We start from the raw sequence: 17,868 nt of genomic DNA on the forward strand, positions 1-17,868 counted from the left end.
ACGTAATTCTTTATGGACAACAACTAGACACTCCAGCTTGATAACGGTGTAAGAATCTACATCGAAACGTCGCTATATACAATAATTCAGAAGTTGTTATCCATAAAGTTGCATGTTTATATTGTTACTGACAACTTCAGGAATGCCAAACAAACAGTCATATCTGGAAGGCTGTTGACAACATGTATTGTATTGAGAGTGACAGTGTAAAAAACGGTAGCGTTCAAAATGAAATCATTCAAAATACGAAATGTCTTGATTAACGAAACACAAGTTCAGAACATGTCCCCTTGTATACGTGTCCGCTTTCCCAGTACTGTCCAAGAACTCGGGTGTCCAAATTAACAGGGTTCAGAAGAACAGGTTTTGACAGTATGTGTATAGTGAGTGAGTTGGGTTTAACGCCGCTTTTAACATTATTCCAGTTATATCACGGCGTGTCAGCCACCCGTGCCCACCCACCACCCACCCCAGTATAACACTAAGTCTGGGTATAATGCATCAGAATCCATTCTCCAAAAGAAAGCTCCATATTGTTAATACCCATGTCTTTGGATTATTGTTCATTCAGTTTCTTTCTCAGCTCCCTGGGGAGTCTACGTATGTCAGATATGTTCCCATAGTTACCACGCTTGTTTCCAGCAGCATCTTGGTGGTGTTCGTCCCATCTATCACCATCAGCGTGATGGAGTCTTCGTCGAAGGCCCAGTTGGGGATCTGTGAGAACTCCAGTGTCCTCAACATTCTCTGCAATGGAGAGAGCACACCATGCACATATGACAGTAGATGTCGAAAACCTTAATGAGTGTTATATGTTTAGGGATTGTACACTGTAACGACCGAAAGCATGTAATGGATACATTGTGTATTAAACGTGTGTCCCCACAGTGTGTGGACCGCCTCCGTGGTCTAGTGGATAGAGTCCAGAGAGCAGAATGTCGGGGTAAGATCCCCGGCCGCGTCATACCAACAGACGTTAGCGATGGCATTGGTTCATTGTTGATCACCTTTCAGCGACAATTAACTGTTGGCTTTCATTGTTAAGTTTCCACCTTTGTTATCTTATTACTTTTGTTGTTCTTACAGGTACCTATAAATGTTCAGTTCTCTGCCTCATAGCATTTATTCACCTGATGAAGGAGTAAGCATATACCCCGAAACGTTGTGTTCCTCATAATAAAGAAGCTGACACCCATAATTTCTCATCTTTATGGCATTTGTTGTTTCCCTGCCTGGCGCTCGACATTAAGGGGATCACACAATGACGGGCGGCTCAGAGACAGTATCATGTGACCTGAACGGGACGTTATATAAAAAAACAGTTTCACCTCGTTTCACCTCATCTCACCTCATTACCATTGGATTGCATACAACAGATATGAAGTAGAATGTCACCACAGCACAAGACAGCCAGTGAATATACCGAGGCAGCGCGTGTCTGGTGGAGCTAAGGTGACCGTTGTTCATGCTATCAATCACTGGTTTGTCTGGCCTAAATTCAGTTAGCGCCAGTCAGCCGTGATGAAGTCGGAACATTGCAAGACAATCCCCAGGCACACCCACACCCAGCGTGAGAACAGAGCAGTACACAGTTGACGGACTTCAGCCCCAAGGGTCAATGTCACGTGGAGTCCGTTTTGAGAAAACTGATGCAAACCATAACCATATGCATGCTAATGAACAATTTTTATTCACCGATAAATTCCTGAACTTTAACGAATTCCGACAACAGACATATACATGTTGCTAAAAAAACATTTAAGAAAAGAAATAAGCTTACGTTTGAATTTGTGTCAGGGTGGAAAGGGCCAATGTCTGTATCTTGACCCTTTTTACCCTCAGGCATTTGCATGGGATTTAACATGAGAGATTGATAAAACAACTACTGAAAGTACAAACACATACTAGCGAAGTTCTTTTAAATGATTTAAACTAATGTCAACTTTGTTGAAATAGATGAAACATAATAATAATGTTTCCAAATCTCTTAAACAACCCACACGGAAATGAGAGCTAAAAGGGCCAAAATCTAGCAAAGTGGCTTTGGCCCTTTTGGAACTTGATTTTGGCCCTTTTTACAGAATTTTAAGTAGATATATTTCATAAATTTATCAAGGAAAACATGCAATATTTTTTCTACAAATAGACATAGATGCTAGTTATGCAATGATATGCAAAAAGGGCCAAAGGTCTGTGGTGAACTCACCCTGGTGTTGGAGTCAATCAGGTGCAGCCCTGTCATATTGATGGCCACCAGGAGGTTCTTGGGAAGGTCTTTTTGAGCTCGTTGCTGGAAGCAATGTTTCCCCGACCATTATATCATGTCATGTTACAAGAACCTGATGACGTGAAGCATACCACAAAGATCCTGGGACTGATCTTGTGACAAACATAGTATTTATTGTTAACAGCCATCGTGATTGTGAAATGGTTGCTTTCATATTCAGTGGGGATAGTGTATGGCCATTCGTGGACAATATTGTTACCTCGAAGGTTACTTTGACATGTATGCTGCAGTTGCTTATGTGCTTGTGTCCTTACGATTAGCATGTAATAGCAGAGTTTTGAACAGGGTTTTGAAAAGGGTTGGTGATTAATCAACTGCTTAGAGCAATGTGTCTTGAATGCGTCACAGCCATGTTGAATGGTCACTTACCTTGACTTCAAAGAATATGGATCCATATGTCGTGAGATGGCTAATGACCTTGAGGAAGGAAGCCTTGGCTTGATCCTGGCTCAGATCCTTACTCTCGTCGTAGTACTGAGTGATTGTCTGCCAACATGATACTGGTCATTAGGGTGAGTGAGTGAGTGGACGCAAGACTTGACACCATGTGGTAAAAAGCCAACAGCATGACTATGGTGCAAACAAAGCTAAGAACATCATCAGGGAGAAAAGAGGATTGGCATCAAAGAAAAGGTTCCTGCCGAGGTAATGTAACATGCACAGCGAATTGCTCGCCAACTTGCCTCCGATGGCTATGTTGATAACAAACATAATAATGAAATGAATAACACGGATGGCCTACATTGCGACCCCAATGATTGTGTGTCAGTAAGATGGCCTACCTTGGACCAGTATTGTTGTAAACTGTCTAGCCTACCTTGGACCAGTATTGTTGTAAACTGTCTAGCCTACCTTAGACCAGTATTGTTGTAAACTGTCTACCCTACATTGGACCAGTATTGTTGTAAACTGTCTAGCCTACATTGGACCAGTATTGTTGTAAACTGTCTAGCCTACCTTAGACCAGTATTGTTGTAAACTGTCTAGCCTACCTTAGACCAGTATTGTTGTAAACTGTCTAGCCTACCTTAGACCAGTATTGTTGTAAACTGTCTAGCCTACCTTAGACCAGTATTGTTGTAAACTGTCTAGCCTACCTTGGACCAGTATTGTTGTAAACTGTCTAGCCTACCTTGGACCAGTATTGTTGTAAACTGTCTAGCCTAACTTGGACCAGTATTGTGTGAACTGTGTCTAGCCTACCTTGGACCAGTATTGTTGTAAACTGTCTAGCCTACCTTGGACCAGTATCGTGTGAACTGTGTCTAGCCTACCTTGGACCAGTATTGTTGAAAACTGTCTAGCCTACCTTGGACCAGTATTCCGAGGACTGCGTCTGCAACAGCTTCTTCGGGGCAATGCTCTTGCTGACCTCACTGAAAATATTGAAATCATCAGAATATACACTTGGTAAATAGTGGTATTCCAGACGTACTTGATGAACTTCACACATTTACAATAAGTATTGTTGAGTAGAAATCAAAGAGAGGCCTGTAGAGATCCGGGGTAGAATAGGTCTTCAGCAAACCCATACTTGCCGTAAAAGGCGACTATGCTTGTTGTAAGAGGCGACTAACGGGACCGGGTGGTCAGGCTCACTGACTTGGTTGATGCATGCCATCGTATCCCAATTGCGTGGATCGATGCTCATGATATCAATCACTGGATTGTCAGGTCCAGACTCGATTATTTACATACCGACGTATAGCAATATAACTGGAATATTGATGATTGTGGCATTAAACAACAAACAAACAATATAGACCTAGGGGCCAACTGAAAACGATATATCTGCAGATCGTCTTCAGAAAGACTATTACAGTAAGTGTCACTGAGTGGACATGGCTTATGTGAGTGGACATGGCTTATGGTCACTAGTACCTGAATGTTTCCTTGAGTGGCTTGGGTTCGTTGCCGTACTTGGCCCTGTACGCGAGAGATGCGAGTCTGGCGGTCACGTCATCTGTAGTCTGGTGATACCCACGGATGAAGTTGGGCAGCTCCTGCAACAGGAAGAGCTCGGTTTCACTGTTGTCCCTGTTTGAGTTTTAAAGATATAACTGGATACTTCTTACATACTTCTTTTCATTGAAAGGAGTATTAACTATGTGCCAACCTATGTGTTCCCTGGAGCCGCGGTATGTGGAGTAGGACCAACCTACGGCAATAGGACACACCTGCGAGTGTGTGAGTATAGTTTTACGCCGCTGTTAGTAATATCCAACAATATCACGGCAGGGGACACCAGAAATGGGCTTCACACATTGTACCCGTGTCGGAATCAAACCCGTGTTTTAACGTGCTTTAACCACTAGGCTACCTGACAGCTCATATGCCTGCGGGAAGTGGAAGGACACCTACCTGCGGGAAGTGGAAGCACACATACCTGCGGGAAGTGGAAGCACACATACCTGCGGGAAGTGGAAGCACACATACCTGCGGGAAGTGGAAGCACACATACCTGCTGGCAGTGGAAGGACACATACCTGCGGGAAGTGGAAGCACACATACCTGCGGGAAGTGGAAGGGCACATACCTGCGGGAAGTGGAAGCACACCTACCTGCGGGAAGTGGAAGGACACATACCTGCGGAAAGTGGAAGCACACATACCTGCGGGAAGTGGAAGCACACCTACCTGCGGGAAGTGGAAGCACACATACCTGCGGGAAGTGGAAGCACACCTACCTGCGGGAAGTGGAAGCACACATACCTGCGGGAAGTGGAAGGACACATACCTGCGGAAAGTGGAAGCACACATACCTGCGGGAAGTGGAAGCACACCTACCTGCGGGAAGTGGAAGCACACCTACCTGCGGGAAGTGGAAGGACACATACCTGCGGGAAGTGGAAGCACACATACCTGCGGGAAGTGGAAGGGCACATACCTGCGGGAAGTGGAAGCACACCTACCTGCGGGAAGTGGAAGGACACATACCTGCGGAAAGTGGAAGCACACATACCTGCGGGAAGTGGAAGCACACCTACCTGCGGGAAGTGGAAGCACACATACCTGCGGGAAGTGGAAGGACACATACCTGCGGAAAGTGGAAGCACACATACCTGCGGGAAGTGGAAGCACACCTACCTGCGGGAAGTGGAAGCACACATACCTGCGGGAAGTGGAAGGACACATACCTGCGGGAAGTGGAAGCACACATACCTGCGGGAAGTGGAAGCACACATACCTGCGGAAATGGGAAGCACATATACCTGCGGGAAGTGGAAGCACACCTACCTGCGGGAAGTGGAAGGACACATACCTGCGGGAAGTGGAAGCACACATACCTGCGGGAAGTGGAAGCACACCTACCTGCGGGAAGTGGAAGCACATATAGCTGCGGGAAGTGGAAGGACACATACCTGCGGGAAGTGGAAGCACACATACCTGCGGGAAGTGGAAGGGCACATACCTGCGGGAAGTGGAAGCACACCTACCTGCGGGAAGTGGAAGCACATATAGCTGCGGGAAGTGGAAGGACACATACCTGCGGGAAGTGGAAGCACACATAGCTGCGGAAAGTGGAAGCACACATAGCTGCGGGAAATGGAAGCACACATACCTGCGGGAAGTGGAAGCACACCAACCTGTGGGAAGTGGAAGCACACATACCTGCGGGAAGTGGAAGGACACATGCCTGCGGAAAGTGGAAGCACACATACCTGCGGGAAATGGAAGCACACATACCTGCGGGAAGTGGAAGCACACATACCTGCGGGAAGTGGAAGCACACATACCTGCGGGAAGTGGAAGCACACCTACCTGCGGGAAGTGGAAGGACACATACCTGCGGGAAGTGGAAGCACACCAACCTGCGGGAAGTGGAAGCACACCTACCTGCGGGAAGTGGAAGCACACCTACCTGCGGGAAGTGGAAGCACACTTACCTGCGGGAAGTGGAAGCACACCTACCTGCGGGAAGTGGAAGCACACCTACCTGCGGGAAGTGGAAGGACACATACCTGCGGGAAGTGGAAGCACACCTACCTGCGGGAAGTGGAAGCACACATACCTGCGGGAAGTGGAAGCACACTTACCTGCGGGAAGTGGAAGGACACATACCTGCGGAAAGTGGAAGCACACATACCTGCGGGAAGTGGAAGCACACATACCTGCGGGAAGTGGAAGCACACATACCTGCGGGAAGTGGAAGCACACATACCTGCGGGAAGTGGAAGGACACCTACCTGCGGGAAGTGGAAGCACACATACCTGCGGGAAGTGGAAGGACACATACCTGCGGGAAGTGGAAGCACACATACCTGCGGGAAGTGGAAGCACACCTACCTGCGGGAAGTGGAAGCACACATACCTGCGGGAAGTGGAAGCACACATACCTGCGGGAAGTGGAAGGACACATGCCTGCGGGAAGTGGAAGCACACATACCTGCGGGAAGTGGAAGGACACATACCTGCGGAAAGTGGAAGCACACCTACCTGCGGGAAATGGAAGCACACATACCTGCGGGAAGTGGAAGCACACATACCTGCGGGAAGTGGAAGGACACATAGCTGCGGGAAGTGGAAGCACACATACCTGCGGGAAGTGGAAGCACACATACCTGTGGGAAGTGGAAGCACACATAGCTGCGGGAAGTGGAAGGACACATACCTGCGGGAAGTGGAAGCACACCTACCTGCGGGAAATGGAAGCACATATAACTGCGGGAAGTGGAAGCACACATAACTGCGGGAAGTGGAAGCACACATACCTGCGGGAAGTGAAAGCACACATACCTGCGGGAAGTGGAAGCACACATACCTGCGGGAAATGGAAGGATACATAACTGCGGGAAATGGAAGCACACATACCTGCGGGAAGTGGAAGCACACATACCTGCGGGAAGTGGAAGCACACATACCTGCGGGAAATGGAAGGATACATAACTGCGGGAAGTGGAAGCACACATACCTGCGGGAAGTGGAAGGACACATACCTGCGGGAAGTGGAAGCACACATACCTGCGGGAAGTGGAAGCACACATACCTGCGGGAAGTGGAAGCACACATACCTGCGGGAAATGGAAGGATACATAACTGCGGGAAGTGGAAGCACACCTACCTGCGGGAAGTGGAAGGACACATACCTTCGGGAAGTGGAAGCACACATACCTGCGGGAAGTGGAAGCACACATCGGCCACCGAGTCGTGTCCAGGCTTGATATTGACCCACACCTTCTTCAGCATCACCAGGACCGGGGTCAGCGGACCGGACACTGGAACACGTGGACGGACATTACAGCTACACAGAGGGACACACATGAACCAGAGTTCCAATGATCAGAGTATCGATGATGAAAACATCATTTACCTTTCAGCGAAAAATGCTATTAAAATATTAGACAAGAATATTCCATCCACATATATACACAAGATGATGACCTATACTACAGTATCTACGGCTTTAGTTGAGATAATGCTATCTACCATATTACTCCTCCGCCCGCCCGACCGCGGGACTCAACCCAGCCCTACCTTTCACACATCCATCCACCCACCCCTCACACACACACACACACACCCTGTATACGGGTCGGTTACTATACTTACGTCTTGCCCGAATGGCGGCTTTCTGAGACACCCAGTACATCTCGGCATGCGACAGGGCGTCAAAGTAGTACTCGTTTTCTTGGAGGGAGTGAACTGAATTTGGAAACAGGATCATTTATTAAGCTAGCATGTCATTGTGCAAGACTAATTTCAATTTCAATCTGGACAATAATTGATAACTTTCTTTTGTAAGATCTGAAGGACGATCGTCATAATTCAGTGCCCGGATGTTCTGACACAATGTTTTCTTCCACTGCATGGACGAATGCTGAGATGGCGTCACATGCACTATCCTCACTTCTTTTGTATATTCAAATAGCTGTCTATTTGTTATGTTTTCATCTACAAGTTCATCATTTACACACTGACTATAATAACATACTGACCGCTGTCCTGGAAGCTCATGAACAAGCTGTACTCTTCCCACGTCTTCAGGCCAAGTCTCGTGCACACCTCTCGCTTAATGTCGATGATTCTCGTCACTGACGTCACGTCGAATGTCTTAAAAAACAACATCATATCCGTTCTACATACTTCTACGTAAAGTCGACAAAAACTACATCAGTGGTAATAACATAGGGGATAACTAAGATGTGTATTGTAGATGACTCTCACATCAACATTACTCCACGATACACAGAGGGAGATTGTACAACGCATGAACTAAGATCTAGTGTAGTAATCAGTCACTATGCTGTGATTAGGTTTCGGCGTGCTGCATCACGATGGTCGTATACTTGTGTCGCTTGATACAGAAACTAACATCACACCGCCACGTGGGATAGATGGGGTTAAGGCACTCTACCACCATCAGGACATGGTGGCCAGTACTTCCAGGATACTTGGTCGATCTTGTTCCACACCAACGTAAATGAGTTAAAGTGGAAGTTAATAAGCGTGACAGCACAATGGATAACGGTTATAAGAACACTGACGTTTACATGATGTGGTGGGTCTAGATGTTTAAAGCGACTCGGTTCGCTGTGCAGACTGACAGTGTACCAGATACCGATACACGGGTTCGAATCGAGTTCGTTTCTGGATTTGACAGCACCATACAGCACGTACTCGTTGTGAAGTCACGGATGGCCCAGTTATCTAAGGCGCCGCTATTCGCTGTACAGAGATGCGTCCGTTGGGCACGCCAGACACCTATGTTCGCCCCGATTCTGTTTCTAGGTTTGTCAGCATCATACCCGTGCTCGTGGGTTTCACCAAAGTGGTACACGTCTGAGTCCTGCATCACTTCAGGCTTTCCTCCCACATTAAGCTGACGTACCACGATGTAACTTGAATACTATTTAAAGTTGCCTTGAATATAACTCACGTACTGTTAAACGACAAACAGACCAGAGGTCAAGCTTACCTGACAGGTGTTGTCAGGGATGTACACCTTCACTCGGACAGTGGGCAGCTTCCTGGACAGCATGTCGTGCTCAGCTGGGTGGGGCGGCCACAGTCGACAGCCGCGTCTACACAGTATTAGGTTTGTCAGTATCTACGTTAACTATGGATGTATTTCATAATGGGTGCTCTATCTTCCTTAAATACAAATATTTCAATGATTGTCCAATAAAACATATTTACACAGTTTCGAATAATTTATTATTGTTACTTTCTAACATTGACATACATGTACACATCATGTAGTAAATCAATGAGCGTGCACTCTGTGACTTGCTGGATCGCGTGTCCTCGCTCCCCGTCGGCGTGGATCATATTGCTCACAACATCAATCACTGGATTATCTGGCCCAGATTCCATTATTTACATGTCGCAGTCACGTAACTGGAATACTGCTGATTGCGGCGTCAAACAATACACAAACAAACAAAACGCTCTATTGTTTATAAAAACTGGCTTTTGACATAGGTTTCAACTGTTCAATCCATAACGAGTTCTCAATCAAAATACCCACAAAGACTAAAGTGAACGCTACTCACGTCTTAGCTCTCTCCAGCCTCTCACCACACAGCTTGGCGATGGGGAGAGGGCTTGACCGCACAAACTTCTGCGCCTCATCATACAGCCCCTCCCCCGGGATCGCCGTCGTAGCCAGCATCAGCAGCAACAACCACCCACGTTCCTCACTTGACCTGCAGACACAGCGACGTGGCGGGTCAATGTCAAATACAAATTAATACAAATAAATGTAATTTATTTAATTCCTAATACATTTCTCTTCTGGTCAAATCTATTACCAATGTGAAAATTACTTAACTTTATGACACGCTATGCGTTTAAGAACTTTGTCGTTCTGCATGTATGCAAGTTTGTAGATAACAAGGAGGATGTAATCTTTTATCAAACTGTCAGGATTCTCACTTGTTCGAGTTGTTGGTCAGTTGCTTGATAACTTGACAGAAAACTTCATCTCGTAAATATCTCTGAAAAAAAACCTTCATTAAGAATCCACAAAACCGTTTCACTGTAATTTAACATATCTCACTCTAGGAAATTCATTCGCCAATCAAGGGGCATAACTAAGCTATTACCCAATCCATGTGTGGCCACGTGTCACTCCCGAATGGATTATGTATGCTATGGAGGGACGCGGATTGTGACGAATGGTAATACATGAGACTTACAGAGCGTCGTCAAAAGTAGTTAGTTGGTCACAACTGTAAATTTTGTCACAAATGGTATTATGGTCATACTCGGTAATATTGTCACAATTGGTAATTTGTTAACATTTGGTAATATTGTCACAATTGGTAATTTGTTAACATTTGGTAATATTGTCACAATTGGTAATTGGGTAACATCTGGTAATATTGTCACAATGGGTAATTTGGTAACATCTGGTAATATTGTCACAATGGGTAATTTGGTAACATCTGGTAATATTGTCACAAGGAGTGGATATGTCACAGTGAGTAGCTTGGGCATAAGTGGTCTCAATTTGTAATATGGTTATTTGGTTACATCTGGTGCTACAGCTACAGCTATTAATACGGTCGCAATGGGTAATATGGTTATTTGGTTACATCTGGTGCTACAGCTATAGCTATTAATACGGTCGCAATGGGTAATATGGTCATAAGGGGTAATATGGTCACAAGTTGTAATGCGATCACAATGGATAATATGGTCACAAGTGGTAACATAGTCACAGGTGGTAATACGACCACAAGCGGTAATAGGGTCACAAGGGGAAATACGGTCGCAAGTGGTAATATGGCCACAAGTGATAATATGGTCACAAGAGGTAATATGGTCACGCGTGGTAATATGGTCGCAAGTGGTAATATGGTCACAATCGGTAATATAGTCACAAGTGGTAATATGGTCGCAAGTGGTAATATGGTCAGAAGTGATAATATGGTTATTATAGGTAGTATAGTCACAAGTGGTAATATGGTCGCAAGTGGTAATATGATCACAAGTGATAATATGGTTATAATAGGTAGTATAGTCACAAGTGGTAATATGGTCGCAAGTGATAATATGGTTATTATAGGTAGTATAGTCACAAGTGGTAATATGGTCGCAAGTGGTAATATGGTCACAAGTGATAATATGGTTATAATAGGTAATATGGTCACAAGTGGTAATATGGTCACAAGTGCTGACATTGCTGCTCCCTCCGTTACACTCACACTTCTGCTGGCCGGCTCGACGATCCAGCGATTGGCCAGCTCAATGTCCGTCACATTGTCCTTCAGGAGTGCGTCCCCCATGAACTGCTGGACTGGTGGTAAGGTCAAGGTCAACAATAAAACTAATTATCCTTTTAATCGGCAAATGATTGTAGAAACAGGTAATAATTTATTCAACTGGCACTAAATATCAATAAAAAAAAATGTTTATTAATATAACTATCATACATTTGTTGTAGAGATATTCCATATCTGGATCAAGTATAAGGGAATACAGGAAACTATCCGTATCCAACAACGGGCTTATCACGGCAGTTATTTTATCACGGCAGAATGCAAACGCGGCCATGACGTATGAGAAGATAGATATGGGTTAATTCTGATTTGATTATTTTGGGGAAGACAAATAGTAACATATGATTTACGCAGCTATAAAACAGACAGTCGGTGGTATGCGTGGGACGTGATTAACGACGGACTCATGTCACGATGAGATATGTTTTGCAACAATAAAACCGAATCAGGCGATAACTGCCCAGAGGTCACATTCACCCGATGACCCCTGCCGGAAGCCAGGCTGCCGATACATCTTCCTCCCCACGTGTGTAACGAACCACGTGGATACATTCCAGCAGGTATATGTCGGTGTGTCGATATTGTACAGGATATATGTTCCAAGGTACAACTAGGGACAAAGGCAGACTTATATCTCTGTTAGTCGAGGAACCCACTGTTATAAAGAAGTGTCCAGTGTGTATGAAATATAGTCCATGTCATAGCGACGACTTATCTGGTTAAGTACAATATGAGTCGTTCATGTGAGCATTCGTTGAATACCTGTATCACCTCATTCGTTTTCGGTAAATCCTAATTATTGCTATCGTCAACTGATAAACTTATGTGACCATTCAAATCAATTCGTGACATCAGAAGTATTAAGAAAATAGTTTCATGTCAATGTTTCCCGTTCCTGTCTGTTTCTAGTTATTGACTTTAGCCTAGTCATGAAACCTCGACGAGGCAATTTGTTCCGGTCGGGCTCACTGTTATATTTCACGATGCATCTTTCGTTAACACTGAGTTGGAACTGATAGCAGGAGGGGATGTGTGAGTGATGTTTACGCCGGTTTAGCAACATTCCAGTAAGTCTTGGAACACCAGGGATGAAACATTACATCACAGGGCCGAACCGGGGTCTCAACCGTGACAAGCGAACACAATATTAATAACCAGTAGTTAAACACGCCGGTCCTATTAGTTTGTTTTGTCTGTTTGTTGTTTAACCCCGCACTCAGCAATATTCCAGTTCTATAACGGCGGTCTGTAAATAATCGAGTCTGGACCAGACAATACAGTGATTGACATCATGAGCATCGATCCAAGCAGTTGGAATACGATGACATGCATCAACCAAGTCAGCCAACCTGACCACCCGATGCTGGCATCCTCTTACGACAAACATGGTCGCCTTTTACGGCAAGAATGGGTTGCTGAAGGTCTATTCTACCCCGGGTCTTCACGGGTCCCCTATTGGTAACACAACTACCCACGCCGACCAGACACATGGCAGCTGTGGAGACAGCTGTGCGGCTGCAGGAAGCACGGGGAAGGATATCAGTGAATGTTCGACAAGCCATGAGGCGCGTGTCATCTCGGTTCAAGGACTTTCTCAGGAGGGGCTTCTTGATGGGGTCCCTGCTGAACTGCCAGATGAGGTCACTCTTGCCCTTCCCGCGTTTTATAGAAGCCTTGTTGAACATCTTCGTCACGGCATTCTCGTTGGGTTGTCTGGAAAAGATGCTTTGTCTTAACAGTGACGTCAGAGAATTAGCAGAGTGAGTGAGTGAGTATGGTGTTTCGGGGCTTTTAGCAATAATCCAGCAATATCATGGCGGGGAAAAAAGAAGTAGGTTTCTCACATTGTACCCATGTAGGGAATCGAACCCGGGTCTTTGGTGTGAACAAACGCTTTAACCACTAGGCTACCCCACCGCCCCAAAGAGTATGAGTAGAATAGGCTGGGAACATGTGAATGCGAACATGATATTTTGCATGGCTTAAGATCCAAAACGAAAAGTAGTAATGGTTAATATATATGTTATTGGTATGCAAAAATGCCTTGCATAGAGCAGTATGATATTTTGAATAATAAGATACAGTATGTATTTTTTAATGAGATTTTTAGCATTGCTGGTCGTTAACTGTCGCCTGCAGCAACAGACAAGCATAGAGCTTCATTTAATACACAGACAGACTCCCGGAATGTTTCTGGTAGCTGTTAACAAGAGGTGAGGACGGGCTGCATGCATAAAGTTCTTTGTTCTCACCTGAAATGATATCTTGAGTATTTCTGGAGTGTATGAGGCCGGCCATCGTCCTGGTTCCTGAACACCTGAGTGTCTCTCTCTAATTGCACTGTAAACATTGTCTGAAACAGACACACTGACGTGACTAGGGAACCACGCCCCCTGAAGTCGCAGCCCTGTTTGATGGTAACAGTTTCAAGCATCGTCATCAATAGTTACTTACTTACAAACTTACTTTATTTTAATTTTTTTGTGAAAATAGTAATTGATATCATGGTCTGTATTGCCTCCACGTCTTTATCCAGTTGACAAAGTCTGACCATTCAGTGCTCAGCGTGTCAGCTTGATGTTGGAAAAGACACTGAAGTGACACAAGCCGTGTGTGTGCATGTGTGTGTGTGTGTGTGAATGTGTGTGTATGCGTGTGTGATTGTGTGAATGTGTGTATGCATGTGTGTGAATGTGTGTGTATGTGTGTATGCGTGCGTGTATGTATGTTTTTGTATGTGTGTGCATGTGTATGTGTGTGAATGTGTGTGCATGTGTTTGTGTGTGAATGTGTGTATACGTGTGTATGAGTGTGCATGTGTGTGAATGTGTGCGGAAGTGTATGTGTTTGCATGTGTGGGGAAGTATGTGTATGTGTATGCACGTGTGCGCATGTGCATATGTATGAATGTGTGTGCATGTCCATGTGTATGAATGCGTGTATGTGTGTTTGAGTGTGCATATGTGTGAATGTGTGCGGAAGTGTATGTGTGTGCATGTGTGTGTATGAATGCGCTATGCGTGTATAAGTGTGTTAATGTGTGCGCATTAATGTGTATTTGCGTATATACAGGTGTGTGTGTTTGTTAGTGTGTGCGATTCTGTGCTAGAGAAATGTGTGTGTATGCGTGTGTGTGTGTATGTGTGTATGCAGTGCCAGATCAGCTTACCAGGACCTCTGAGGAAGGCTCATCCACGGTGTTGAGGACACAGACCAGGTCCCGCGGTACGTCACACGGCTTGCCTGTCCTCTGACACACGCCACGGAAGGGGTCCAGCTTTTTGTATTCCTTGACTGCCTTGTCCAGCGTGATGAGGTCTCCCTTCTTCAGATCTACAAGAAGAAACAACGTTTATGCTGTCTTCCTATATTCTATTTGATCTATCGGCCAGATTTAACGATATGGTACTGTTAATAAATAATAATAATAAAAGACACAAAACGCTTTCTATATTCATACGAAATAGTGATGACACCAGGTGTTCGCAAAAGGTAAATCAAAATAGGGAATTGCCTCGGACATAATTTATGTCAATTATGCGTCAAATTTGGATATATCCCACATAAGTCTACAACAAAAAATTGAAAGCTTTTCTGAGGCCTTGGGTGATGTAACATTGATTAGACAACTTCTGAGCAAAACGCTCAGCATGTGACGCTCTTTGAAATCTTGCTGGAAAGAGCATCCTCGATTGTACCTCAATAGTTGAGAAATGTGGACACCAAGGATTTAAGCTGCAGGAATATTGTTGGTCATAAAGGGAAAGTTGACTTTTGGAAAGTTGAAGTCATCCCTCTCGTCATCCAATCTTGTGGAGAGTGTTTTGTCACTCTAACTCTTTTAACCTAGACCTAAATATGAAACAGATGAGGCGGTCTCACCGGTCTCTGTAGTTATATTTCTTGCTCAGGTGGGTAAATCAGTGGAAGGGAATTGGCATTTGGATTGTTATTGAACGATATTAGATCATCGATATACCTGAAGCTTATGTTCAACTTCTTGGCCAAATTACCTTGTTTTGACTTTGTCAATGCGAACAGACAGAAATTCCAATTCATATACATAAAGAAACAGTTCCGCAAGAAGGGGCCATTTGGATGCCAACGTCCTGCCGAAATGTCTTAAACCAAAATTTTACATATACTTTATCAATGAGGAAGTCCGACATTTCACATATTGCTTTCTCATTAAACTTGGAGTTGGCATTTACTTTCATTTTTAGACATGTAGACATGTGTCTATATTCATGGTCACCTTGTTTGTAACAAAAGCCCCATGGATCAAGACTTGAAGTTTTCTCTTAATGTGAAGTTGAAAAATCAGTTGTTTTGACTGAATTGAACCTGGTGTTTTCTGAGATTGTGAAACATCAAGCAAATCCGTTGAGTTTTTGAGAATCCCCATGGTATTAATTCCACTTGTCTCAAATGCCTCCTGTGAATAGAATATAAAGAAGGCCATTCCTTGATTGTATTGAGGCTTATGGTTAATCGTTGAGACAGGGTTTTGGTGGTACATTTGCTGGACACAGCAATATCTCTCTCTTTGTACCTACTTTTATTGAGCTTTGGAACTCAGTACATCAAAGGAATGGACATGTCTTGGCGGTTTTAGAGTCAAGCCAGAAAAAGGGGATAGTATTGACTATATAAACTAGGTATGGGCCTTGCTTGTTGTCGATGACTATATAAACTAGGAATGTACCTTGCTTGTTCTCGATGACTATATAAGCCAGTTATGTACCTTGCTTGTTGTCGATGACTATAAGAGCCAGGAATGTACCTTGCTTCTTGTCGATGACTATATAAACTAGGTATGTGCCTTGCTTGTTGTCGATGACTATATAAGCCAGGAATGTACCTTGCTTGTTGTCGATGACTATATAAGCCAGTTATGTACCTTGCTTGTTGTCGATGACTATATAAACTAGTAATGTACCTTGCTTGTTGTCGATGACTATATAAACTAGGAATGTACCTTGCTTGTTGTCGATGACTATATAAGCCAGGAATGTACCTTGCTTGTTGTCGATGACTATATAAGCCAGGAATGTACCTTGCTTGTTGTCGATGACTATATAAGCCAGTTATGTACCTTGCTTGTTGTCGATGACTATATAAACTAGTAATGTACCTTGCTTGTTGTCGATGACTATATAAACTAGGTATGTGCCTTGCTTGTTGTCGATGATTATATAAACTAGGTATGTGCCTTGCTTGTTGTCGATGATTATATAAACTAGGTATGTGCCTTGCTTGTTGTCGATGACTTTGTAAACTAAGAATGTACCTTGCTTGTCTTTTATGAATATATGAGCCAGGAATGTACCTTGCTTGTTGTCGATGACTATTGCGTACTTGGAGCGCATCTGCAGGCCTTCTATGAATGACGCCAGGAGGAGATGGAAGTCATCGGAGTGATTGGACATGACGGAGTACTCCTCATCCTTGACGGTGGTGATGTTAACTGTGTGTCTGAAACCAGGAGAACATCGGTACAGGGCCATGTGAGACTGGGACACCTACCTGACACCTAGCTGACATATATCTGTCACCTGCCATATACCTGTCATATACCTGACATAAACCTGACATATACCTGACATAAATCTGACATATACCTGACATATACCTGACATATACCTGACATAAATCTGATATATACCTGACATATACCTGTCATATACCTGACATATACCTATCATATACATGACATACACCTGACATATACCTGTCATATACCTGTCCTATACCTATCATATACATGCCATATACCTGGCATATACCTATCATATACCTGTCATATACCTGACATATACCTGTCATATATCTGACATATACCTATCATATACATGACATATACCTGACATATACCTGATATATACCTGTCATATACCTATCATATACATGCCATATACCTATCATATACCTGTCCTATACCTATCATATACCTGACATATACCTGGCATATACCTGTCATATACCTGACATATACCTGTCATATACATGACATATACCTATCATATACCTGACATATACCTATCATATACCTATCATATACCTGTCATATACCTGACATATACCTATCATATACATGACATATACCTGTCATATACCTTACATGTACCGGGCATATACCTGACATATACCTGTCATATACATACCATATACCTGACATATACCTGTCCTATACCTGACATATACCTGACATATACATGACATAAACCTGACATATACCTGACATATACCTGTCATATACATGACATAACCTGACATATACCTGACATATACCTGTCATATACTTGACATATACCTATCATATACATGCCATATACCTGTCATATACCTGTCCTATACC

General features: G+C 44.1%; 1 protein-coding gene across 5 annotated transcripts in view; it reads right to left on the reverse strand.

Moving 5' to 3' along the window:
* LOC124149970 (myosin-VIIa-like) overlaps positions 1 to 17,868 on the reverse strand; it is a 72,724-nt gene that overhangs the window by 7,190 nt on the left and 47,666 nt on the right. For all 5 annotated transcript variants that reach the window (XR_007219564.1, XR_007219563.1, XM_048390537.1 and 2 more), the window contains 16 exons: positions 16,840 to 16,985; positions 14,680 to 14,843; positions 13,763 to 13,863; positions 13,051 to 13,223; positions 11,436 to 11,530; positions 10,162 to 10,223; positions 9,780 to 9,932; positions 9,203 to 9,308; positions 8,223 to 8,337; positions 7,837 to 7,929; positions 7,399 to 7,502; positions 4,169 to 4,290; positions 3,597 to 3,663; positions 2,657 to 2,773; positions 2,207 to 2,290; positions 628 to 747 (listed from right to left, as the gene is read on the reverse strand). Coding sequence is in view for 3 of the 5 variants with exons in the window: in XM_048390537.1 (XP_048246494.1) it covers positions 628 to 747; positions 2,207 to 2,290; positions 2,657 to 2,773; positions 3,597 to 3,663; positions 4,169 to 4,290; positions 7,399 to 7,502; positions 7,837 to 7,929; positions 8,223 to 8,337; positions 9,203 to 9,308; positions 9,780 to 9,932; positions 10,162 to 10,223; positions 11,436 to 11,530; positions 13,051 to 13,223; positions 13,763 to 13,863; positions 14,680 to 14,843; positions 16,840 to 16,985 (1,822 nt within the window). In the remaining 2 variants the exon portion in view is untranslated. The remainder of the gene's footprint in view (positions 1 to 627; positions 748 to 2,206; positions 2,291 to 2,656; positions 2,774 to 3,596; positions 3,664 to 4,168; positions 4,291 to 7,398; positions 7,503 to 7,836; positions 7,930 to 8,222; positions 8,338 to 9,202; positions 9,309 to 9,779; positions 9,933 to 10,161; positions 10,224 to 11,435; positions 11,531 to 13,050; positions 13,224 to 13,762; positions 13,864 to 14,679; positions 14,844 to 16,839; positions 16,986 to 17,868) is intronic.

This window comes from Haliotis rufescens, unplaced genomic scaffold, assembly GCF_023055435.1.
Source record: "Haliotis rufescens isolate VD_foot unplaced genomic scaffold, xgHalRufe1.0.p SCAF_9, whole genome shotgun sequence".
In the NCBI taxonomy this organism is placed as follows: Eukaryota; Metazoa; Mollusca; class Gastropoda; order Lepetellida; family Haliotidae; genus Haliotis; species Haliotis rufescens.